General features: G+C 40.1%; 2 protein-coding genes across 2 annotated transcripts; both read right to left on the reverse strand.

Annotated features, from left to right (window-relative positions):
* Nucleotides 1-414: 414 nt before the first annotated feature.
* LOC131982587 (mortality factor 4-like protein 1) lies at nucleotides 415-14,444 on the reverse strand. Its single transcript, XM_059347091.1, has 12 exons — nucleotides 14,296-14,444; nucleotides 13,413-13,459; nucleotides 13,243-13,310; nucleotides 13,039-13,125; nucleotides 12,650-12,730; nucleotides 12,153-12,178; nucleotides 9,811-9,899; nucleotides 8,878-8,979; nucleotides 7,384-7,472; nucleotides 6,296-6,468; nucleotides 3,994-4,078; nucleotides 415-972 (listed from the first exon to the last, which is right to left on the reverse strand). Exons 1-12 carry the CDS (start codon nucleotides 14,333-14,335, stop codon nucleotides 888-890), a joined length of 972 nt encoding a protein of 323 aa, XP_059203074.1. The 5' UTR covers nucleotides 14,336-14,444; the 3' UTR covers nucleotides 415-887.
* A 10,231-nt stretch (nucleotides 14,445-24,675) lies between these two features.
* rxfp3.3a1 (relaxin family peptide receptor 3.3a1) lies at nucleotides 24,676-26,307 on the reverse strand. The gene has a single exon (XM_059347080.1). It carries the CDS (start codon nucleotides 26,196-26,198, stop codon nucleotides 25,212-25,214), a length of 987 nt encoding a protein of 328 aa, XP_059203063.1. The 5' UTR covers nucleotides 26,199-26,307; the 3' UTR covers nucleotides 24,676-25,211.

Genomic DNA, 26,307 nt, shown 5'->3' on the forward strand with positions numbered 1-26,307 from the left:
AAGAATTTGATTTCTATCTTCTGTATGTTTTCTTTAAATAATTTATTCATTTTGATCTTGGAATTTATATTTTGTAGAATAATAATTACACTTTAATCCTAACAGTTTTTTTCCTGATTAAATGTATAAAAACACTGTGGGCTTAAAAAAACAAAACATTTGCAGCATCTATCTTGACGTGATTCCTGCTGCTTTGTGACTTGCATGGCTGTATATTTTTCATGAACTGAGCATGAAAGATGGATGTTTTTACCAATATAAAACCATGTAAGTCTTTGAAGTCTGATGTGCTGTGACTGTTCTTGTTCTTTCCTGTGTTATTTTTAACACTTTGCAAAATGCATCTTGAAAGAACAGCGATAACACCAAATAATTTACAACGTATTATATAAGAAGTAAACACAGTAAACAATGTGGAGATTGTGTAGAAACATTTTTTTTTACAAATTGATACAAATGCACAAGATACAGATACAAAAACATTAACAGCTGTGTGCTGACCATGTGGTCCAGCATTACATTGCACCTCATGTGGCGGAAGGAACACTAATAAATACAAACATGCAACAGTAACAAATATCTAACAGGTGGAATGCACAAAAAACACCAAAGAGCTGCTTGTGGAAACAGTTACTTTTTTTTCTTGTGCCTTTTTCAAATAAGTGAGAGAGAAAAAGGAGAAAAGAGGAGAAAAGAAGAGATTCAGCTAAAAAGTTTTCTATTTTTTTCTCTTTTACCTAACTGTGACAAGCTCCTGAGACCTTTGTGGACAGAGCGTGTGAGTTTAAGGGAAAAATCTCAAGTCTGCACTCGAAAGGAAAGTACTGATTATTTAACATGTGGTGTGGGAGATGTGCCTCAATAGGAGCGCTGTGTGCTGAGAGCTGTCAAACAGCTTTGCGGTGGTACTCTGGAGGCGCGACCTCGTAATCAGTGGCACTCAGGAGGGTGGATGAATTCTTAACCAGGTATCTAAAGAAAGTAGAAAAATTGTATGTTATCTTGGAGTGGGACAGAATTATGTTTGCTAGCCTAACAGCTGAAACTATTTTGTCCGGTTGCTGATTGGATAGAAGTCTAAGCAGGATGTGACGTAGTACTCGACGCCACAACATGTGCCATTTCTAAAAGCCGATGAAGTAGCGAGTAGTCACAGGTGACAAGAAACATAAGCCCCTTTCATGGCGTGGTCCTGCAAATGTCCTGCTATAGTGTTGAAAGATCTGTGCCGGCTTTTCGCCTTAGGGCATTCATAGTGATCCCGTGAAGGTGTGATATCTTGCCCTTTCATAGTACAGTCCGGCGTCGCGGAACGAGGTGCACAGTAGCACAGTGTTAGTCTAACAGTCTAACAGTTAGCTCTGTAGCAGTACAGTATGTATGTGCTGCAGCACTTAGCGACCTCCGTTTGTTTACAACAAGCACTGGACACTCTCTGCACAGTTAGCGATGCCGGTAATTTACGATCACCGGCGGACACTTTGTGTACAGTTGGCATGCCCGTTTGTTTATGATCAGCAGCGGACACTTTGTGTACAGTTGGCATGCTCGTTAGTTTACAATAAGCGACAGACACTGTGCACAGTGAGCGAAGGCGGCCGCAGTTGTTGTGCACGCTGTCAAAACTGTCACTAAGTGATTATGCGACGATCGAAAACCATACGTCACCTCTGGAGTCTTGTAAATCCCTCTGGGGCCTTTTTTTGTAATGGAGACACGCCAAATGAGCTGTCATTTGAGAGGGCATGGCCTGAGACTTTCCAAGCGGCCATACTTTATCCTAATGGAAAGGCGCCTTATGCTTTCAAACTCAATGACGATTTTAAATGGGTTTTTGGTTAGATGCCTGAAATAAGGTCTGTGGTTAACACAAGCTAAGGAGATGTTCATGTTTTGTTGTACAACATAAAATACATCAGCAAACACCCCACTTGTGAATTTTGAAGTCTTAACGAGATGTAGTTCGCTATAGCATAATGTTAGCTTCTGACTTCTTTTGGATTAATGCTTTAAACCAGGCATGTCCAAACTATTCCACAAAGGGCCGTGTGGCTGCAGGTTTTCGTTCCAACCAAGCAGCAGCACACCAGACTTGACTCAGTTAATCAACTGATCTCAGTCTTCAGACAGCTGATTGATCAAACTGTGTGCTTTTGCTTGGTTGAAACGAAAACCTGCAGCCACACGGCCCTTTGTGGAATAGTTTGGACATGCCTGCTTTAAACACATAAATATGGTTTTCATTTGTGAAAATTACCCTTCTCAACAAAACATGTAAGCATCAGAGCTAATTTTCTGCAATGATCCAAAATCCAATGCAAAAATCCCATAGGCAAATTCTCAATAGACCCCATGTACAAAAATACCATTTTGTTTGCTCTCTTTTACCAACACATATGTGAAGTAATAAAAAAAATCAGTTTTTATAAATAAATATTTGTACAGCAGGCTTTAAAGTCAGGAACACACGGGCCCAACTGACAGTCGGACACCGTCGGGTACGCGTCTGTTTGGTGTGTTCATCTGCGTCGGGGAAGCGCAGAAGCTGTCGGGCCTCGTCGGGCCTGATTCGACATGCTCAGTCCGTGAGCGTCGGCCGTCAGGAGAGTAGACTCGTTGGGTCATCTGATTGGCTGTGTGCTAGCTATGGGTGGATCTGATTGGCGGTGCTCTAGCGAATCAACACGGTATGTGGGAGGGGCGGAAGTGACAAGAGTAAACATAAACACATGGCACGGGAGAGACAACTACATTTTGCTTTGTTTTTTGCCTCGTTTTTAAAAATACAGCCGCTCAGCCAGATCGACCATTTTGGAGCGAAGCTTTGTTTTCCAAAGCGTCTTCTCAAAACTAATAACAAGCTTAATGCTGTGTGCGCTTTGTTTTTAATCCCCATGGTTACTTCTATGGTTTCTCCGTCACGTCATTTCCTGTTTTCATATTTTGGATTACAGTCACGAGATTAGCGGCACCCGTTGTAAGGGAGACTTATTGCATTTCGCGCAAGCACAGAACATACAGGCTGCTGTGTAGTCAGCAGTCGTCATGGCGGTGTGTTTCACTGATTTTTTTCACCCGACTGTGTCCGACAAGAGGCGACAGAATCGTCGGACAAGAGCGTTGGGTCCTGTCTGGGCGGTGTGTGGGGGCCTTAAAAGAATGTAAAAATGATGAAAACTCAACCCTCTATCCTGTCAAATTAGATTCCCAATAGGAGTCTCGTCATGGTACACATCACATTTTTTGTTTGGATAAACAAAGGATGTGAAAACAGAAAATTCAGAATCAGTTTGCAAAACTGACAAACAGTAATTCACTGTGGAGTGGTCTGTTAGAAAACATTGCCTGAATCAAAGAATATAATTAAATGTTTTTTCTGTTTCTGTTTTTGTCTATGACAGAGCTGTAGAAAATTAAAAATACTTGACATGATTGTAATCCAAGGCTTGACTATTCGTCTCAATTGATGTACCTGGAAATGATGTGTTTCAATTGAAAATCGTCAGACAGCTCCATAGAATATAGTAGAGAATAAACCTATCAATAACACGTTTCCTGGGCTGATAATCAAACATGATTAATCTCTACAAATGAAAATGTGTCCCTTTGTTTTCTACAGCTAATGTGGTGCGTCAGGTTCATAAACACTGTGAATGATTCTGACTGCCAAAGCTCAGAATTATTAAATAAATAATGTATCATTATTATGAGTAGTAGCAGTAGTATTTAAAAAAGATTAAGCATAACACATAAATCATCTGTAAAACTTTTTTTTTTTTGTATCCAAACGTTAGATGTGTCCTTCATGAACTGCTGCTGAGTGTCCATCAGTCAAAGCAAAAGTATTTTCCAGAGCAGAAAATCAATTTCATGTTTTGAGGATTAACAACAAGCCTGGCTGCACTAATATGACTGTGGATGTAACATGACATTTTAAAAACCAGCCAAACATAACATGAAGTCTCTGGTGGTGTGGGGGCAGTTAAAACTTACTTGAGGAAATCTTGGAGGTAACTGAGCAGCAAAGCCAGACTCTTCTCGTCCAGTGGAGTGTAGGCGAGCATGGCTCCAATACGAACTGTCACGGAGGAAAACATATGTCAGGAACCACACAGAAGACTGCAGGCTGAAGGAGAAAATAATAATTACAACTACTGTATGTCATACTCGTGTGTGTCATATATATTAAAAAAATAAGTTTTCTAGATGACATGGCTTTCTCAAACAACTTAGGCACAGTGATTAAACTGATTAGGCAACCTGCACGCCATCTGCAGTGGTTCCCTGTAGCTTTAACAAAACAATTCCACAAAATTAAACCATGATTTCTTTCATTTATCATTGGTGTCAGCCCAAAGGAATTTGTATTCTTCAGTTGTAAAAATGTGTCCCTTATTCATGGCAATAATTATTTTTTTTTACATTTTAGTCAACAAAAATGTTCATCTTGGCTTACAAAAGTCTAAAGCCCTGCACCTTTACCTCTAAATCTTGCCAACTGCAAGTTTAGTTTGAGTTTCCCTAGCTAGGCTAGCTTTCGGTTCCAAATCTCCTGAGATATTTCTGTCCAGCCTCTCATTTGCATTTGGAACCCCGCTGCATTCTGACAAAATCATATTAATATGACTTATTCGTAATGTTGGTAGGCTAATTAAGACGTAGTAGGATGTTTTATCTTCATTGTAAGGCTCACAATGAAGTTTGGGATTCCATTCCAACATTTGTTCTTCTTTTTGGACAACAATTGCTCTTTTGTTAGTAAAAATTGGCAACCCCTGATCTAGAAGAACGATTGTCCTTTTCTGACCTAGCTAGCTAGATGATGGCGTAGCACCATTCCTGCTACGTCCTGACCTGTTTTGCACATATTAACTTTATTTCTATAGCACCTTTTAAAAACAACAGCTTACAAAGTGCTTTGATAGAGAACAGTTAATTACAGAGGAGAATGATGCAACAAGGCCAACAGAGCAGAGATCAGGTGTAAGAAAACAATTCGATAAAAGACAGCATAGGACCAAACAATCAAGAACAGTATTAAAAGGTAAAATAACAATTCTAAAGTGTACAAAATAGAAAAGAAAAAGATGGAAAACATTACATCAAAGCATAAAAGAGGGTTTTAAAAAATGACTGAGTCTGAAACCAGCAGGCTGCCGTTGCCGTGGATACTATCATGTCCACTTATATTATACAGTCTATGATCACAATCAATGTTTTTGCTGAACACAGACACATTCAACTGTGAAAAAATGAGTGTTGAGTGCTCTTTTTTGTTCTTATTTTCTTAAAAATAGTGACATCATGTGAACTTTTGTTAAAATTCTGAACATAAACGTATATGTGGTAATTATGATGCCTGATGTTGGTTAAGGGATTTACCTTTGTGAAAGTGGAAAAATAATATAATTTTCATGGCAATTTTTTTGACGTGATTGAGGCCCACGGGTTAATTATTTGTGATCCCTGATGAATTTACAGATTGTTTTTAATGAACATCATTGTGTATTAGGTGAGAATTAGCTTAATTCTCACGTAACTGTCCCTCTACTCAGACTTAATTGGTTAAAAAGCGTATTTCAGCTCATATGACTCATATGAGTAATTCATCCTTTTGGCCGTTATATTATTCTTGACATGTGCATTAACATCAGCCATCAAATGAGATTAGTCATCCTCAGAAACCCATCAGTACCATGTTCATGTGTGTCATAGTAAATGAAGCACTGATTATCTGATTATTATTTTAACTTATTTTTAACCAGAAAGGAGTACAAAGCACTATACTAAGTGCATTATTGTAATCTTTAATAAAACAACATTATTGGTATGATAGTTTGATACTAGAATAATTTTAGTGGTACTACAGTGACACTTATCTTGGACAAAAACAGTAAGTAGCATTCAACAAAATAGTGAAAGCCACTCTGAAGAAGGACCTTTATAACTTCAGATGCCTCACTTGCAACAAAGAAAGCAAGGTCATTATTTCAATGAGTGTTTAAAGACATGTAAAGTGTTCAAACTTTTGAAAAGGACATTTCACAGACAAAAAAAAAATGTAATTCCCTCCCACATCCTCCTGTGAAAAGAGAGTATGAAAAGAACTTACTAAGAATTTAATCACTTTAAACCACTTAAATTAATACAAGCAGGCGCTTCAAATTCTATTGATCTATCTGTTGAGCCACTCAGTTCAAAACGATGGTTCAATGTTCGTCTGTATGCATGCTGATAGCCTAGAGCTGTCTAATGAACTTATGTGCGTGTCTCACGGTGTGTTCAGGGTCCCTACCAAACAGGCGCAGTAAGTGTGGAGCTCCGTACACCTGAGACATCGGCATGTCTGGGTGTTCAGCCAGGATTTCAGCATACTGCGGACGCTCAAACTTGTAAAGTAGCTGAGTGCCCAGCATGACATTGAAGTATTCCCGAATCCCCGCCACGACTTCGTTTACCGCATACTCCCTAAGATGGGAGAAAGAGGTCACAAATTTCCATGGAGACTTTAAAAGAGCCATGTATTGTACATATTTCAGAAAGCTTTCTTGAGACAGAAAACTGATCAATGTAAACATCATTCTTGGTTTTATTAAAGTCAATATTTGTGTTGTGTTGTGAAACAGGTCAAACATTTTGAAGTCAGACATTTTACTATTTACTTTCCAGTAGTTACATTATATTCAAGAGAAGAAAATAGATATTTTGGCGCTTTGAGCACCACAAGCAAATTGCCATCAAGCTTAATTATGTTTCAGAGAAGACAGACATCTCTATCATATTTATTTTTTGATTTTATAGTGGACTTTTCCTTTAAAAACTTTAATTGATTAGGCAAGACAAGAAAGGAAATGATGTCTCCGATTTCCAGGAGAACACATTTATGCACCAGTCTAGCATAAATATCAAATCTGTCTGTGTTTCTGTACAGTACCACCACTTACACCAAACCGGTGTGCTTTTCATGGAATGCTTGTTTTTAAAGCTAGTACATCATTTTTGCTAGGTAATTTTCATGACCTACTGGGTGAGTATGAATAAAATGTAGTCTAGATTACAGGAACAACTCATCTACAAAAGTGCTCCATGTTCAGAAAAATGGGCAGCAGCAGGGGTGCCAAAACATGAAAAATATTACAATTTTGGTCATTTAAATAATTCTAGATGTAGCAGTCCAAACAAGGCTGACGCTGTGGCGCATGATGTGCACCATGCTAGGTAAATTGCACAAGTAACTAGCTGACACTCATTCTACAGATGAAGTAGGACAACAGTGAGGGAGAGTGCATGAAAAATTGTGTGATAGGTGACATTTTGGACACACGCAGTGAAGCTGAACAGATTATCACAGAACACCAAATTTTCTCTGTTTTTTTTTCTTACTTATTGTCCGAGTTTCCTTTAGCTTTCTTGTAGTTTGCATAATCCTCCAAGACAGTCTCTACATTCTTCTTAGCAGGCAGATGAAATAACTGTCCAGAAGAGAAAACCTTCAGTTAGTCAGCAACAGTTACAAGGCACTGCTCCTTACCTTGATGTGTACTTCCACATGTACTTGTCTTCATATCATATTTTTTCAAATATTTTTTTACATTTCCTGTCAGTTCTACATTGTGCAGATTGTACAGATCGATATATATTACCAATTATTCCATGGCAAATTTTGGTCATAAATGTCAATTGTTTTCTGATCAATGTCATCTCACCCAGTTGTGTTGTGTTGAGTTGTGTTCTGGTGTAATTTTAGAGTAACTGCAAGAATGTTTAACTGGTAATGAAACAGTGTCAATTTTATGCCTCTATATAACCAACATAAGCAAACAAGACCATCAGCAGGATGACTGGCTATTTCTATATAGTTATTCATAAAGCCTGTCACTGCCAAATCAGATCAAGGTCTTCACAACAAGGGGTGCTGTTCATAGAAACACTACAGCTTCTGTCCACAGGGGCGCCAAAATCACCAGGGGCCTCATATATCAAAGAGTGAGGCTTTTATTGCGCTCCATATTAATCAGAATCGGAAATACTTTACTGATCCACGGAGGGAAATTCAGTATGTATGTATATAAAAATAGTGGAAATAGCAAACTATATAGACTTAAAAAGATACTCAATCTTAAAAAAATATACAGACCTCAATATACTATTATTGCACAAGTAAGCAGCAGTGCGCAGGTGAAATATAAAATAATAGATCATCTATCAAAATCATCTATCCGCTCATAATTAGAACGGGTTATTGAGGGTTGAAAACGGCAGCTTCCTCCATTGTCAGAGAGCTATAAACTGCAAACACAACACAGCCAGTTGGTGTAGTTTTAGTTTAGATATGAAACACATTTGAAATAGAAATGAATAGAATTGTAATTTCCGCCAAATAAAGGTTTGTGATGCCACCGCACATTCTTACGGCAGCTCAAGAGATTGTGCAGTGGTTAGCACATTCTCACGGCAAGTTCACTTTTCATACATGTGGCGTGTGCAGGAAAAACAGCGTACACAATGTTTTTGTGCATAAGCTGCGTTGATACATGAGGCCCCAGAAAATGGGAAAAAAATGTGTGGTAATAAAACTGGTTGTTAATTAGGAATTCCCATCATTATTGTATTGTATTTATATTATTGTTATTCTTTGTGCTTATATTACTAACATAATATAGCTAACTCTAGTACAGCTAAGAAGCTGCGCATTGTCCCTATCAAATAAACAAACAACAATGCATAACATTGATCACAGGTGGATTTTATAAGCAGTAGTCCATGTGAATTTGTACTGCGGAGAAAACTTTCTAACCTCCACAGCTCTTCATGGATGTACTTCTATAGCAAAGTCTCAAACATGTATCGGTTTGTGTGTGGGTCATTTGTTTCCACCTGTTTCTGTCGGGTGATGAGGTCCCAGTCGTCCACTAGCCAGGGTTTCAGCTCTTCAGGGATCTTCACCTTCACCTCCACGCGGTTGGTGAACATTTCCTCCTGGACATACATTGTTTTATTCATTCAATATTTCAGTGGATGTTTGGAGTTTACAGCATTGTTCTCCTTGTTCAAGGACACTTGAAACATTTCATATTTCTATGTGTCTCCCACAAAGACAACATATATAAAACCGCAAAGCTTTAGTTCAACAAGTATTGTACCTGTTTTCTAAGGGTATAATTAAATGGTAGGAAGCAGAGTCAAGCCATTTGGTCAAAGACTCAAGTAAGTTCCAAGTTTTTTGTCTAGGGCAAGTAAAATCAAGTTGAGTCATTAGTTAAGGCAAGTCCTGAATCAAGTCACAACATAAATCATAATTATGTTACCATGCCAACGTTTTATTCTATCAATTGGGTTCTATCGACACTTCCTTCCTGCAAGCAGGTCTTACAGGAGAGAATCATGTCCTTCTATCACTCCAATCAACTGTGTCCCTCAAGTGTTCAGGTCTTTATTGACACAAGTAATCTTTTGTTGACATTTCAGTTTGTATGCTTGTCAGGATTACTTCTACAGCTGGTTGCATGGTGCCAACATGTTCTGCTGTTTCTTACATTCTGAAGCTAACTAAACCATTTATCTCACCTGTGGGCACAGCAGAGAGAACTCTGTGGTGTAAGAATCAGCTGCTGTGGCCCACAAGGCACATTCACATTCATGCACACATAAGTGGTTCTTCAAGCAAACTTAATGAGCCAGATGAAATGAGAAAGAACATAATTTAAGCTGTATAAATCAATAAATAGCATGCTATAAAAAACTCTTTATAATGAAGTAGTTATGTTTTTATGCATGTCCACAGCATTCTCAAGAACTGTTGATACATACACTCTCCACAGTGGGATCGACCCGAGCCCTCTTCTTCCGGGGCCCCTGCGGCGTTTCTCCGCTGCTGGTGCCTTCACCCGGCCCTGGGGCTAAAGAGGACGCAGATACCCATTACCGCTGATATATTATGTGAAAAATGAATGTTTATAATTAGAAGACTAACAAAGCCAAAGGTCTTCCTGTACTGAACATGTCTATAAGTAGCTCCCGTAATAGGGGTGTGCTTTTAGGCATAATGGATGAGCAGGTAAACAACTGGTCATGTATTATAGAAGGACACAAGAAGCATTTCAGAACATCTTATCTACTACCTAGAGATCCGTGTTCTTTCCCTGTATTTTTAAGGATGCGTCAGAATTACTATACTGATGCTAATGATACGAGGCTGAAAATAGGTGGTAATTGGACTGCTTTTATACAACACCATTATACCTTACTGGACAAAAAGCTTCACAATTTCCCTCACACCCACATTCATTAATACACCGCATGACGGAGCTTCCATGCACATCAAACCACTCAAGGACACCTCGACATGCGAACAAGTTCTTAGAGTATCTGCTGTGGAATCGTTTGAATATATATAATATAATAATAATAATTGAAGATTGTGGGTTTTATTTTTGCAATACACTTTACTGTATTGAGTGCTAACCACTACACCGTTGTGTAGCCCCCCTGCATAATAATGGTGGAGAATAATGTATATAGTTGCAAGAAAAAGTATGTGAACCCTTTGAAATTACCTGGTTTTCTGCATTAATTTGTCATTAAATGTGATCTGATCTGCATCTAAGTCCCAAGTAATTATGAAATTTCATGTTTTTATTGAACACATCCATTAAACATTCATAGTGATGGTGGAAAAAGTAAGTAAACTCCTGATCTAGTAACTGGTCGAGCCTCCTTTGGCAGCAATAACTTCAACCAAATGCTTCTGATAGCTGCTGATCAGATCTGCACAACATTCAGGAGGAATTTTTGACCATTCTTCCTTACAGAACTGCTTCAGCTCAGCCATATTCATAGGATGTCTGGTGTGAACGGCTCTCTTGAGGTCATTCCACAGCATCTCTATTGGACTGAGGTCTGGGCTCCGACTGGGACACTCCAAAAGATGGATTTACTTTTTTGACGTCATTCTGTAGTAGATTTACTTTTATGCTTAAGGTCATTGTCCTGCTGCATCACTCGACCTTTACTGATTTTCAGCTGGCAGACAGCCACTCTGACATTAACCTGCAGGATTCCTTGATAAAATTGGGAATTAATTTTCCCCTCAATGATAACAAGTGGTACAGACCCTGAGGCAGCAAAGCAGCCCCAAGTCCCTCCATCATACATCACTGTTGGGATGGTGTCCTCATGTTGGAATGCAGGGCCCTTTTTACACCATACATAGTGCTGCATGTTCTTCATGAACAATTCAGCCTTTGTTTCATCAGTCCACTAAACATTTTCCCAGTTGTGTTGTTGAGAGTCAAGGTGCTCTTTGGCAAACTTCAGGTATGCAGTGATGTTTCTTTGGAAAGGAGCAGCTTCCTCCTTGGTGTCCTGCCATGGACGCCATGTCTGTTCAATTTTATGTGTGGTAAACTCATGACTAGAGACGTTAACCAGTTCTAATGATTCCTTCAAGTCTTTACTTGTTACTCTGGAATTATTTTTTACCTCACTGGGCTTTCTGCGTTGGGCCTTTGGAGTGAACTTGGCTGGGCGCCCACTTCCAGAGAGAGTAGCCACTGTACTAAATCGTCTATTTGTGAACCATTTGTCTAACTGTGGACTGGTGAATACCTAAAGTCTTTGAGGTTACTTTGTACCCCTTCCAGTCTGTTGCAAATCAACAATTCTTGATCGCAGGTCTTCGGAGAGATCTCTTTTTTGCAAGGCATGGTTCACATGAGCAGATGCTTCCTATGACTAGCAAACTCAAAAAGTTTGAGTGTTTTTTTACAGGTCAAAGTATCTCTATACCTCACTCAAATCTCATTTCATTGTAAGTACTCCAAGTTTGATAATTCCTGACTCCAATTAGCTCTTAACGGAGTCATTAGCCAAAGGGTTCACTTACTTTTCCTACCTCGATTATAAATGTTTCATGGATATATTGGATAAAGACATGAAATACTATAATTGTTTGTGTGGTATTTGGTTAAGCATGTTGTGTTCTTTTTCTTGCAACTATAAATGTCCCCTTGGAACCCAAATGTTTGTTAAAATTATGGCTGTTTTAATATTTACATTAAATATGGAAACAGAGCAAATTGATTTTTATGAACAACATTTGCTACAACAGTTAAAGCTGCCACTAACATGTCATGCAGAAACATTTTACTTACTCTTCTGCTTTGCCTTTTTCACTTTCCTAGGATTTAAAAAAAAAAATTAGAAGTGACAATATGAAATTATACATGAAGCCTGTGTGTATTTAACCCTACAGAGAGCCTACATTTAGTACATTTATACATGCAGACATTACTCCATTCAATATACAGTGTGCCAGGCCATTAATACATAATGTCTTTTAGGGCTGTACCAAACCAATATTTACATTTAAAGCTTCAAATTAGGGTTAAAATAAATACAAAATAAAATATCCTTGAACAAAACCCTTGATTTGCTTGTATAAACGTAATTTATGGTGCTGTTAGATTGATGCGAGACCGCCCCATTGATATGTGTGTGTGTGTGTGCGTCTTCCTTCATGTGCAGCAAGCAGGAGAATAAAAATGTTTTAACTGAAGTGAAAATGTTGTAATTGATACACAAAAGCATATAATTCATATGTAAAAATATGTTGAATTATTAGAAGTGGGAAAACAAAGTGAACACTTACAGATCAACATTTTTCTGCTGCACAGCAGCAATCTTCTTGCTTGGTGCTAAACCCCTCATCTTTCCCTCAACATAATGGTCCCTGGGGGAAAAAAAAGTGAGGATTATTGAATAAACCAACATAAAATTACTATTACTGATATTTGTCCATATGCTGCACTATGGTTGAACCTCTTAAGCAACTTCTAATAAATTCATGCTGAAATATAACTGGCAAAGCTCGAGTTATGATACTCTTTTGCTAATGTTGAAGCTAATTGAGGTTAAAATGACAAAAGATTTGACATCAGAGAGCTGATTTATTTTATTTACCTGTAAAAGATGTCTAACAAAAAAAAACATTTATTATTTATTATCTTTTCTTCCTGTGCACAAAAAGGAGACACTTACTGATTGGCCTTTTGAAGCTCTTTTTGTTTCGCAAGGTTGCTGTCCACATATTTGAGAACTCTGCTTTCAGGAACCCATTCATCCCAGCTGAAAAAGACAAGTCAAATGTAAACCTTGAAACTCCACTTCCCAGCACAGGTTCAGAGGCACGTAAAGAGATATTGACACAGAAAAATCTAACTGTATCCAAACCAAGATGCTCACTTTTTGTTCCATCCGCTGTAATGAATGAAGTATTTAATCAGTTTATCCTTTATGTTTATCTTGACACACTGTGAAAACAGGAAAACACACACATGTCTGTGTCAACAGTAGCCTCACATTAGTTTTGCTTTTAAGAATCAACTATTAAGACACATATAATGGAAACAAACCTTTGCCTCATAGAGCAATGGCCCATGAAAGCACAGGACTCTTTCACCTGCGAGGAGAGAAACACAAATGAGAGGGTAAAAAAAAGCAAAGTTTAGGTTTAGGTTTATTTTTTTTTGCAGTTAGAATTACATAAAATGGCAAAGATAACATAAAGTGTAAAGTGCAGGGAGAGGCAGATAACCCAGATGGGCTTATTTAAAGCCTCCACCCAAAATTTCATAGTTCTAAGAAAGTAATAAACCGATAATTGAAAAAACATATACATAACATCAACAAGTTATAATGACATTAACAAAAAAAATAGAATATTAAATGAAAACATTTGAAAGCGATGGATTCCTTTGCCAGATGGGAAAAGGTATTCCATATTCTAGTCCCTAAATTGGACAATAAATTGACCTCTGCATGTAAGAAATCTTGGGGGATGAAGATCTAAAGACTAACGCGTTGGATAAGAGGAGAAGTCACCACAATATATCCAACTTTAGTAACTCGTTGGACCACCAAGAAGTTCCTCAGGTATATTTTGAGCTAATATAAATCGGACTGACATGGTTTCAGCGACTCTTTTGTGTGTCTCCTAAGTAAAGGTTTAGCTCATACATAGCACAAATAGCAAGCTAGCTAGCCGTTAGCATAGCTTTAACGACTGTTTTACACATTTAGTTCCTTTGTATGGTGATTAGCATCACTGCATGTCTATTTTGGGTGTGTTTTTAATGAATTTACCACATATAAGGACAAAATTAAAGGCTGTGTGGCTCTGTATCCCTCCCTGGAGACCACTATTGTCGAGCCTGAGCAGCAGCATCAACAACAACAACAAACCCGCCCCCTTCCACACGATAACGTCCCTGTTATTGCTCCGTAAACGTTACAGACCTTCTTGAAATTTAGGTTTAGGGTCCTGTTTTGGCGCCATTCACAGACTCAACAGATCTGATCTCTGAATGATCAAATTCATGCATTGCCAGAGTCCATTTCTTCCAGGCAAAAAACACCTCCGACATGGGTGCCAAGAGCGAAGGAGAAGCTGAGAATGGCTCGCTGGGTCACCTGACCAGGCTGTGGCGCGTTCAGGAGCCGCTCCTGAAACTCGGAAAAACAAACATCACACCAAAGAGCGCGCAGAGTTATTTCTCAGTATTTGTAAGTAAGTAAGTCATTAAATAAACACTTAAACAAATATATTAATTAAAATGATTTATTTAATTTTGAATTTAAATGTATAGTATTCAACACATTACACATAAATAAATAACTAAAATTCAAACGTATTTATCACCAATGCAATTTGAATATAAAATATATAAAATTAATATAAAATTGTAATTCAATATTTTTAATTTAATTTAAATTAATTATATGATTTACTGATTTATTTATTGACTTTGCGATTTAGTTGTTATACTCTGTCTTTATACATTATGCTACACAAACAATATGTATTTCATACTTTACAATACTATTATAAGCGCCCGATTGATGTGGGATTTTTTTAGACTTACGACGATTTCCGAAGGAGAACATTTGTAAACATTTGTGAGCTGAAATGATATAAGACCTTTTTTCTAATTATTATTATTGCTGCTATTAACTATTATTTTTTATTAAAATGTATTATATAGATAGGATACTTTACTACACTATACCGTACCATGCAACATTATATTGCATTACTTACTCTGTTTTACTGCTGTATTATACTTTATTATGTGCTACTAGATTATAATATTATCAAGGTCAAGGTGAAGGTTAAGGTATTTTTATAATCAAATGCATAACAAATACATGGAAGCAGTTGTTAGCAATGAAGATCTTGACTGTCGTGCTCATTCCAACAATGCTAATTAGATAAATCTAAGACAGAAAAGGAAGTCACACACAAAAATGTGAATAAAAGATTAATCTTAACATAAAGTACTGCAAGTTGATACAGAAACATGTACTGCAAAATAATACACAAGGTTTTCTGCTGATTGGGGTTCCACTGACACAAATTTATGTGAAATGTGCAAAAAGTTGGGTGAGCATTCTCAACAAAGCCCAGTATTCATGTTAAATCATCTGCTGGTCCATCATACAGTGAATGTACTGGGCCTATAGTGAATAATTAGCATGGTATAAGGGAACGTTTCTATTAGCAAACCTTCAGGCTTTAATAAACTTTGCTTACTTTTTGGGCATCAGACTAAAAAATGAAGATGACATTTTCTTGGACTCATTACATCAGAGTTTTTCTGCCTTTTCTGGCCCATGGCCGAGTCTTTTAGGTCATAAATTTCTCATGAACTTTGAACTTAGTGAGCTGACTCATTGTCATGTTAATTTGAATTCTTAGATACTTCTTTGTCATAAGACCCCAAATGGCTCAATTGATTATTTATTAGTGCAGGAGACAACATACACAGTCCTAAACTGGTGTTTGTCGAATTTTTGCATACAATCTTTTGATATTGTTAGACAGATTAAGCAAAGAAAAGCAGGAATGAATTGTAACACCAAGATGTGCAGTCAGAATGAAGATCACTGCATCAGCTACAACAGGAGACAGACGTTTAATCTCCAATGATGGACTTTTATTTTTCTGAAAATACTGAAAAACCCACTGAGTCCCAACAACAGAATTGTAGCGTTGTAGTTTCTCTTCCAAGACCAACAAACAGCTTTTCAACAGTCAAAAACCATGTTTATCTGTTTCTGGGAAGGAAATGTCAAGTTAAGATGGAAAATATTATATTTGATGAAGTTATTCTGTAGAGATTACTGTTTAGGGACTGCATGAGAAATGGCAAAGAATTATTAAACAAAGTCAGAAAGACTCAAGGGAAAACAAATGAGTCCAAGGCATTTCATAGATTGGTACTACTGTCAAATAAAGTTTATGAGAAACCCATGACTCTTTGCTTAATTACTTGGATTGTTTTAGTCAGAAATGTAGGGGGGGAAAGTAAACGTTATTAATGATGCAATAAAATCCAATGCATTTTTGTACAACAAATATATTGACATTTTTTCAGCAGCTACATATATATGTACATGGTAGATTATTATGCAAATAAACATTAAATATGTTTAGATACATCAGAATCAGAATACATTTTATTGGCAAAGTGTTCTCATGCATACAAAATGTAGCTTCTAACACCTGTATATATCATAGATATGTATCAGTTAAATTAATTAAAAAATAAAGTACTGGAGATTATATGCATGCACTTCGAAGTATGTAGCAACTGTAAAAATGGTTATGGCTGAATAACTTATGACCTTTATAAAGCAGTTGAATATGTATTTAAATCTGTTGAACAACAACAACAACCCATAACTGCTGACGAAGAGGGCCCTATTCTACCTTCTAATAGGTCTACCTGCCTATTCAATAGCCGCCCACTCTTTATATATATTTCACTTTCAGCTTGGTTAGGTTTAGGCACTGAAAAAGGCAGCCGTTTCATTCTGTTTAGGCTACAAAACTACTTATCTGAGTTTAGGGCTAAAAAGTTCAAAACAACTGCAAATAAATGCGAAAAATGTTAATGTTAATGTTAATATCATAGTAACATAGTTACATAAAAGCGTGACACAATTAATTTAAGTCACGTTACTTCAAATGAGAAGGTAACAAGGGCTGGGTGACAGTCCTCCCGTAAGTGACTTTAATCACTTTCAAGCTGTGTCACGTCACTTTCTCTTAGGCCAGCAGAAGGCGCCTCTAAACAACAAGCGTAACTTGGGTAATATACAGAAGCTACCTATTCAATGGGGAGATGACAAGCTGCTGGCTCGGCCAGCAGGTGAAGCAGGCCCCTACTCCCGCACAGTAACAGGCTAATATATCGTTGATAATACCTGTTCAATAGATGGCAAGTCAAATCAGGTGTAATTTTGGTGGGGAAAGCGCATTACTCAAATTGGGCTCAGTTTTAGAATAAAAGTAAAATAATGAAATTAAACTATTGCCTATTTTTTTTGCCTGTTATAAGACCATCAGCAACTGCATAACTAGGACGTGTTTGGTTTTTTTTGCCTTTTTCTTTTGTCGCCTCCCTTTTCTATTTTTTCTCCATGCAGGTTCATGTTTATTACAGCAATAACAAACAGATATTCAACACAGACAAATGACGTTTGTATCCACAGCTGGTGGGAATGATTAGGGTTGATTGGAGGGTGTTTTTTAAATGTATTTTCAATCCTCGCAAGTTTTTTCTCTCCTCACAGCGGGCCTTTTCAGAGCCCTGATAGGAGGTCTGATTAGTGCTTTCAACAACTGTGTTTTCTTCCAAATGCCAACATTATGAGTCCTCTGAGTGCTGTGAGCTGACCTTTACAACAAATACAGTGTTTCCTCTTGACTGACATGTGACAGCAGAGGCTAAAAGCACAGAGCTGACACACCAAAAAAGGCAAAAGATTTATTTTTTTAAAGGTTGGATGGAATTTGAAGTGTGAGACTCCAGATGCAGATTTGCTTTTAATCTAAATTTTATTACCTCAAGGTGTTGAGACCTAATTAAGATATAGATGAGAGAGGGAAGATCATTGGTAAAACCTTATAGAACGATATTTACCTTGGTGACTGCAGAGTGAAGGAATCTGTTATAATCTGTGCTGGTTTTCACTTTTCCTATTGGAGTTAATTGACACAGGACCGACCTGTGGGCCCACCACCCGCAGACTCAGGCATAAGGGTCGGTTGCACAGAGAGTCGGGCGGCAGGCAAAGGCGGGGATCTGGGCGTGCTGACCCCTGGCTCCAGCCGCTAGCTCTGGGGACGTGGAACGTCACCTCGCTGGCGGGGAAGGAGCCCGAGCTTGTGCGGGAGGTGGAGCGTTACCAACTAGAAATAGTTGGGCTCACCTCCACGCATAGCTTGGGCTCTGGAACCAAACTCCTGGAGAGAGGCTGGACTCTCTCCTTTTCCGGAGTTGCCCAGGGTGAGAGGCGCCGGGCGGGTGTGGGGATACTCACAAGCCCCCGGCTGAGCGCCGCTGTGTTGGAGTTCTCCCCGAGGAACGAGAGGGTCGCCTCCTTGCGGCTGCAAGTCGCAGGGAGAAGGTCTCTGACTGTTGTCTGTGCTTATGCACCAAACAGCAGTTCGGAGTACCCGGCCTTCTTGGAGTCTCTGGGTGGTGTCCTGGAAGGGGTACCATCTGGGGACTCTATTGTTCTTCTGGGAGACTTCAACGCTCACGTGGGTAACGATGATGGTACCTGGAGGGGGGTGATTGGGAGGAACGGCCTGCCCGATCTAAACCCGAGTGGTGTTCTGTTATTGGACTTCTGTGCTAGTCACGGATTGTCCATAACGAACACCATGTTCGAACATAGAGTTGTTCATAAGTGTACCTGGTACCAGAGCACTCTAGGCCAAAGATCGATGATCGATTTTATTATCGTATCGTCTGGTCTGCGGCCGCATGTTTTGGACACTCGGGTGAAGAGAGGAGCAGAGCTGTCAACTGATCACCACCTGGTGGTGAGTTGGATCAGGTGGCGGGGGAGGATGCTAGACAGACCTGGCAAACCCAAACGCGTAGTGAGGGTGAACTGGGAACGTCTGGCGGAGACCCCTGTCTGCAGGGTCTTCAACTCACGCCTCCGGAAGAATTTCTCCAACATCCCGGGTGAGGCTGGGGAAATGGAGTCCGAATGGGCCATGTTCAAAGCCTCAATTGTTGACGCGGCTGGTAGGAGTTGTGGCCTGAAGGCCGTCGGTGCCTGTTGTGGCGGCAACCCAAGAACCCGCTGGTGGACACCAGTGGTGAGGGAGGCCGTCAAGCTGAAGAAGGAGGCCTTTCAGTCTTGGCTGGCCGAGGGGTCTCTGGAATCAGCAGACAGGTACCGTTCGGCCAGAAGGGCTGCAGCTGCGGCAGTCGCTGAAGCAAAAACTCGGGTATGGGAGGAATTCGGGGAGGCCATGGAGGAGGACTTTCGGTCGGCCTCAAAGAGGTTCTGGAAAACCGTCAGGCGACTCAGGAAGGGAAAGCAGGGCTTGGCCCAAGCTGTGTTCAGCGGGGGAGGAGACCTGCTGACCCGACCTGGGGATGTTCTTAGATGGTGTTCTTAGATGGTGGACTCATCAATATCCCTGGCAGAGGTCGCCGAGGTAGTTAAAAAGCTGCCCGGCGGCAAGGCGCCAGGGTTGGATGAGATTCGCCCTGAGATGCTGAAGGCTCAGGACACTGTTGGGTTGTCATGGTTGACACGCCTCTTCAGTGTCGCGTGGAGGTCTGGGACAGTGCCTGTGGATTGGCAGACCGGGGCGGTGGTTCCCATTTTCAAAAAGGGGGACCGGAGGGTGTGTTCCAATTACCGTGGAATTACACTTCTCAGCCTCCCCGGGAAAGTCTACTCCAGGGTGCTGGAAAGGAGGCTCCGGCCGATTGTCGAACCGCAGATTCAGGAGGAACAATGCGACTTTCGTCCTGGCCGTGGAACAAAGGACCAGCTCTTTACCCTTTCGAGGCTCCTGGAGGGGTCATGGGAGTTTGCCCATCCAGTCTACATGTGTTTTGTGGATTTGGAGAAGGCTTATGACCGTGTCCCTCGGGGAGTCTTGTGGGGGGTACTGCGGGAGTATGGGGTACCGGGCTCGTTGCTACGAGCTATCCGGTCCCTATATAACCAAAGTGAGAGCTGTGTCCGCATCGTCGGCACAACGTCAAACACGTTCCCGGTGGGTGTTGGCCTCCGCCAGGGTTGCCCCTTGTCTCCGATTCTGTTCGTGGTCTTCATGGACAGGATCTCAAGGCGCAGCCGGGGGGAGGAAGGGATCCGGTTTGGTGACCTCAGAATTGCATCTCTGCTTTTTGCAGATGATGTGGTTCTTTTGGCTTCATCAAGCGGAGACCTTCAGCACTCACTGGGGCGGTTTGCAGCCGAGTATGAAGCGGTTGGGATGAGAGTCAGCACCTCCAAGTCTGAGGCCATGGTTCTCTGCCGGAAAACGGTGGACTGCCCCCTCTGAGTGGGGAGAGAGTTACTGCCTCAAGCGAAGGAGTTCAAGTATCTCGGGGTCTTGTTCACAAGTGAGGGTAGGATGGAACGTGAGATGGACGGTGGAGGGATTATATCTCTCGCCTGGCCTGGGAACGCCTCGGGGTCCCCCAGGAGGAGCTGGAGGTTGTGGCTGGGGAGAGGGGCGCCTGGAATGCCCTGCTTAGCCTGCTGCCCCCGCGACCCGGCCCCGGATAAGCGGACGAGAATGGATGGATGGATGGAGGACCGACTGCTAGTGTGAACCCACATGGCACAGATACAGGAACTGGAAAGTAGTGGTGCACGTTCATGAACGTTTTGTTCACTTAAATCTTTTATATGACTGGGGAGTAATGAGTAGTCTCAGTCGCAGGGCTGTGGGCTGAGCAACAGAAATGAGTCAACTTGTTCGCGCCTCATGATAGATCTGGGTTTGTGTCTTTCGTTTCATTTGTCACGTGACAGCTAGAGAGGGCTACAGCTACAGATCAGAAAGGGACTTATTTAATTGTCTGTGGGAATGTCCACAACCGGCATTCTGGAGACAAGGATGGTTGGATCTGGCGAGCCAGATCATTGGTGAGGGAGTTCCCTTTATTCCTAAAGTGTGCTTATTAAACATCTACCCAGATGGCTTTATAACCTTGAACCAAATTAGGTCTTTATTGAAAATTTGTTTTTAGAAGCCAAACATAAATTGCTTCTTTATGGAATATAAGTTAAGTATAAGTTACATTACAAAAAAATAGGCTTGACGAGTTTTGGAAAATATGGAAGATTTTCTACAATTTCATTGAAAAAAACAGAATTGTATTTTTTAAATGTTTTTTTTATTTATTTATTTATTTATTTATTTATTTATTTATTTATTTATTTATTCATTTATTTATTTATTTATTTATTATTATTTTAATTTAAAGTAAGACATATACCCTTTTTGATGGTATGTGATGTACAGTTATGTGATAAATTACTGCTGTATGTAATAAGTGTGAGAGTACTCCCGTTCAGATTTATATCTTTGGATGCTACAGACTCTACTTTGATCCTTAGTGCCTTCTTATTCTATGTGATGTGCCTTGTTGTATTGTTGTTGTTCACTTAGATAACAAAACATCAAAAAATACATGTTTAAAAAATGTAAAAAAATGTAGACCCATACTTTCCACCACTACCTGTTTCTATGAGAGCAATTAAGGTAAAGAAACATGTTCTTTTCACACAAATACAATCACAGATACAATACAGCACATGTGCCACGTGTGTGTACATTATGCTAAGATTATGTGTGTGAGAGAGAAAAAAATTAGGCCATCCATAGACTCGTGCGTGTCATAGAGCGTGTCTTAATGTGCTGAAAATTTGAATAACATCAGTGCAAACTTGACCCATAGATACAACTCTAGAGACGGATTCATCCTTTAAAGACTTCTGTAAATAAACTGATTTAAATTGATCTTCCATTCAAGTCAATTAAACATTTCAGTCTAAATCATTCCACAGCTGCATCTGTCATGGGAGGATAAAAATAGAGGCTAATTTCTGATATGAATGTGTTGACACGACACTGCATGCGCTGAAGAGCATTCAGTGAGGCTTTAGTGCAAGTGGTTCATGTAGTGGTCGTGCATGCAGCCATTCCTCCCTTATGAGTTATATTGGAGAGCATAAAATCCATTATAAATTCAATCAGCACACTTTGTACAGTATTCTGGTGTACAGTATGTGCAGGTCAAACTTATTTCCACTGTTATTCACATCAGATCATTAATTTTTTTCTCATCATCTGCTGATCAAAAGTTTCCACCTGTTACCTCCACCCTACATGAACATGTTGGTAAACAAAGAAGTTGCTTTAATTGCCCTATGATTATTCATGCAAATGAGTCTTTGGGTGCGGAGTGTTTGCCCTCCTTCACAGCAGAGGGTCTGCAGTTGCAGCTATTTGAAGCTTGTTTGTGGGCTTTGAAGAATCCAAGACATGGTATTTTCTTTCCTCCCCTTCATTTTCCAATTTGTGTGTGTGCTTTGCTGTACCTGAAAGCATGCTGAGCCAAATGACTGCTGTTGTCAATGAAGAATTATCTTCACTAAACCAGAAATACTTCGTACCACACATTAGTTAGCAACAAAGAGTTTGAGTTCAAATACGTGTTACACATTATTTAATGAAGCCTCAATTTAATAATGTGTAACATATATTGTAAAATATCTTCATTATGCAAGCAGCTGATGTTCTTCCCTTAGACTGTCTTCTCCCAAAATATGACTCCATCTGTCATCTGGACAGCAGCTTATTACAACCAATATTGACATTTAAGGCTAGATTGTATATAAGTAATGGACGTAGTCACCATGACATCACCCACTGGTTTGTGGACTTTGAAGCATATTTTGCCTTGGGAGGCACAAGGATTGGTGTACCTAAAAATAAACAGTTAACACTTAAACAAAATGTACGTTAATTGAAAAATTGAACTGCCGACTCCTTGGAGTGTTTTTTAGTACAACTGAACGCCAAACAAGATATTTTTACATCAACAAAATGTTCAAATAAACTTTCCCAAACTGAACACACTGTGAAGGGTCAAAGTTCTGAGACGATTCACGGACAACAACAAACAAATTCACGTCTATTTAGATGTAAACTACAGTATGGATACGCATCGTTTTGCTGCTCTCCTAATGGCGGCTTGCTGTGTTAACGAGCTGTCAATCAAAGGTAGGCACGTCACCAATCATACCCTGCTTTATCAACTATTTTTTCTTCTGAATGGGACCATTATTTACACAGTTAACATCCTATTGTCTTGAAGAAGACTTGAAAATAGTGATTGAGACCATAATGTTCCCACAAGATTTTTTTCTGGGGTAATAAATCAAGTTAGAAGTCGTCTCATGTTGTATTGAGATAGATAGGGCCGGAGTTCTTTTGCAACTGATGTGTATGTGTGTAACTATGTATAAATTATTTCTGTAGAGTGGAATTTGCGGCCTGGAGCGCAGTTTTCAAATGTATTTTTTGACAATATTTTCTCTCCCTCTACACTCTGGCGATGATGTCACACACTGTGACACGAACATTCCGTGCAATACACACCCATTATAATCTCAGAATTTCTCCAAAAATGATCATGGTCATTGAACAGGGATTGATAAAAAACTATATGACCTATCGAAACGCAAATTAATACACCAATACACAAGACTTGTGTCTACTGTTTAAAGTTTAAATGGAGTCTCTAGGTGAAATTATGCCGGAGAAGTAGGCGTTTAAAAATCTCCAATTATTGTTCTTTTTCGCTCATTTTTTGTCGCCCGTCCCATTAATTTCAATGCAGCTATTGCTGTATGGGACCAGTGCTCGGTGCGATTGCCCCGAGGCCCTAATTAAACAAGTGCGAAAGCAAAGAATATAGCATATAAAGAGCGAAAAGGTCCATGAGGAGAACAGAAGGGGTGGATTGGTCAAACAACTTTCACCCAGAGACTCAATGTAAAGATGGACAACATGTCAGCTGCCCACTAGTGAGGCTAAAACATCTCCCCCTGGTGGAGGGCTGTAGTATAGGTCATAAACCCCGCCCCTTCATGTTAGCGGAGGGGACATGAGACAAACTAACAACTTAAGGGACACAACATCTCAAAGATGTTTTCTGTCATTTAAGGTAGTTCTTATCACACTGATGTTTGTTAAAGTTTTTTTTCCATAAGCTTGGCTTTAATTTGTTATTTGATGCTATAAAACAGGGTCGTAACAGTATGATTCACAGATGTAATTAGTATGCAGTTAGTTGGTTTGGCTCTAAGTTACTAGTTGAATGACTCTCCCCTGGTCGTTACATGCATTTATTTTACTTCACTTTCGCCCTGACCTTAGGAAAGTAATTTGTTGCCTTAACTTGGCCAAAGTGCAATCATTACACAACATATTTAAAACTGCAATCTTTACATTTACATATGAGGACATGTATCAACATGCAAACCACTTGGACACTACTTGTTGGGGGGAACAAAGGACATTTAAGGTCTTATGATTTGATTGTGACCCCTCTGTCTGCGCCCCCTAGTGACAAGGAGGTCCCTCTCCATGCTCCTTCAATGCCTCTGCAAAGATCCAGCCCTCATTTTTAATGAGCGAAACTAACGCAGGTGACAATTTCAGTACATTTTTATTATCACACATTGTGGATACAGTTGGGTTTTTTTACCCCGCGTATTTACAACAATCATATTTCACACATTTTGTTGCATTTCTTTTGATTTTGGCACATAACTCAAAAGCATGACCAGTGACTTTCTCTGCTTCGCTCCAAGAAATGGTGTTTGCATCCACGATTGTCTTATTACCACACTTTGCGCTCATGGGTTACATTATTTGCAAAGACATTCACAGATGGATGTGAAAAGCGCGGAGCCTGTTCAGCTGTAACGCGAGCACACTAATGCGTGGATACTTATCATGCGCAATTACGCACACGGACACTTAGACTGCACATTAAAGACACATCATTCCTAATGCTTTTTAACTATCAACGCCACAGTGGACATCTAAGTGTAATATTTTTTACACAAAATTAGCTATTTCTATGCGTAAAGCCCAAACCAGTTACAGGTGTTTCTCAATAGAATCAGCCACATTACGCACGCCTTTAAAGACAAGAACCGTTGATAAAAGTTACATTTTTCAATAAGCAGAATGAAGCAAAGTCCTGACATGATGGTGCGTGTTTCGTTGTGTGTTCTAAAAGCTCTCCTCTCTCACTCTGTGCCTTTTGTGCGTCTTGGTTACGGTTCGTAAACATAATTCACAGACATTATCCTCTGTGTATCAGACTGCTCAGTTTGTCCCTGAACTCCTTTCTCATGAGGCAGTAAATAATCGGGTTCAGGCAGCTGTTGGTGTGAGCCAGACAGACGGTCAGAGGGAACACGTATGTGTGGACGATGTAATACGCTTTGTCCCAGTTTGCAGCGTTCAGTTTGACCAGTACACTCCACAGGGTGATGGCATGGTTCGGCATCCAGCACAGGAAGAAGGACAACACGACGATGGTGATAGATTTTGTAACTTGAGATCTCCGTTTGGGGTTGCTTGTTTTCATGCTCCGGTTGCGGATGAAGCGCAGCAGCATGATGTAGCTGCTGGACACGATGGACATGGGCAAAACAAAACCTACAAGTATTTTCTGTATGTGATAAACTGCCAACCAGGTCTGTCCACCAGGAAACCTCAGCAAACAGAGTTTCTCTCCGGTTACGTTGCTGACAGTTGAGAAAATAGTCGTCGGCGCTGTCGCCAGAGTCGCCATGGTCCAAATGATTGCGCAGGTCCATTTGGCGGAACAAGACTTCTGCGCGCTTCTGTTCTTCAGAGCGGAGGCGACTGACCAGTAGCGGGTCACGCTCATGGCGGTGAGGAAAAACACGCTGGCGTACATGTTCATCACGATGACCGAGAGGATGATCTTGCACATGGCGTCTCCAAACGGCCAGCTGAAGTCCAGCACGGTGTCCACAGCCCAGAAGGGCAGCATGAGCACGAACTGCAGGTCCGTCACCGCCAAGTTGAGCACGAAGAAGTTCACCGTGGACTTCTTCCTCTCTTGTTTGACCCTGATGAAGAACAGGACCAGCAGGTTGCCCACCAGACCCGCAGCGCACACGACAGAGTACACTAGGCAGATGAGGACCCTCAGTATCGGGCTCCCGTCAGCTGTCACATCGATGTCCTCCAGGTTGCTGAAGCAGTCCACCTCCACCAGCGACCTGTTCAAACACATGCTCTCATTTTCTTCATTCATGATTAAACCGGCGCGCAGAAACTTTAAGATAATCTAGTCAGCGATTAATCTATATTTAAGATAGATATAAACATTTCTGTCCAAATAGAGCTGGGTCTTGTGGTGCCAC

Source organism: Centropristis striata, chromosome 2, assembly GCF_030273125.1.
Source record: "Centropristis striata isolate RG_2023a ecotype Rhode Island chromosome 2, C.striata_1.0, whole genome shotgun sequence".
NCBI classification, from domain to species: Eukaryota; Metazoa; Chordata; class Actinopteri; order Perciformes; family Serranidae; genus Centropristis; species Centropristis striata.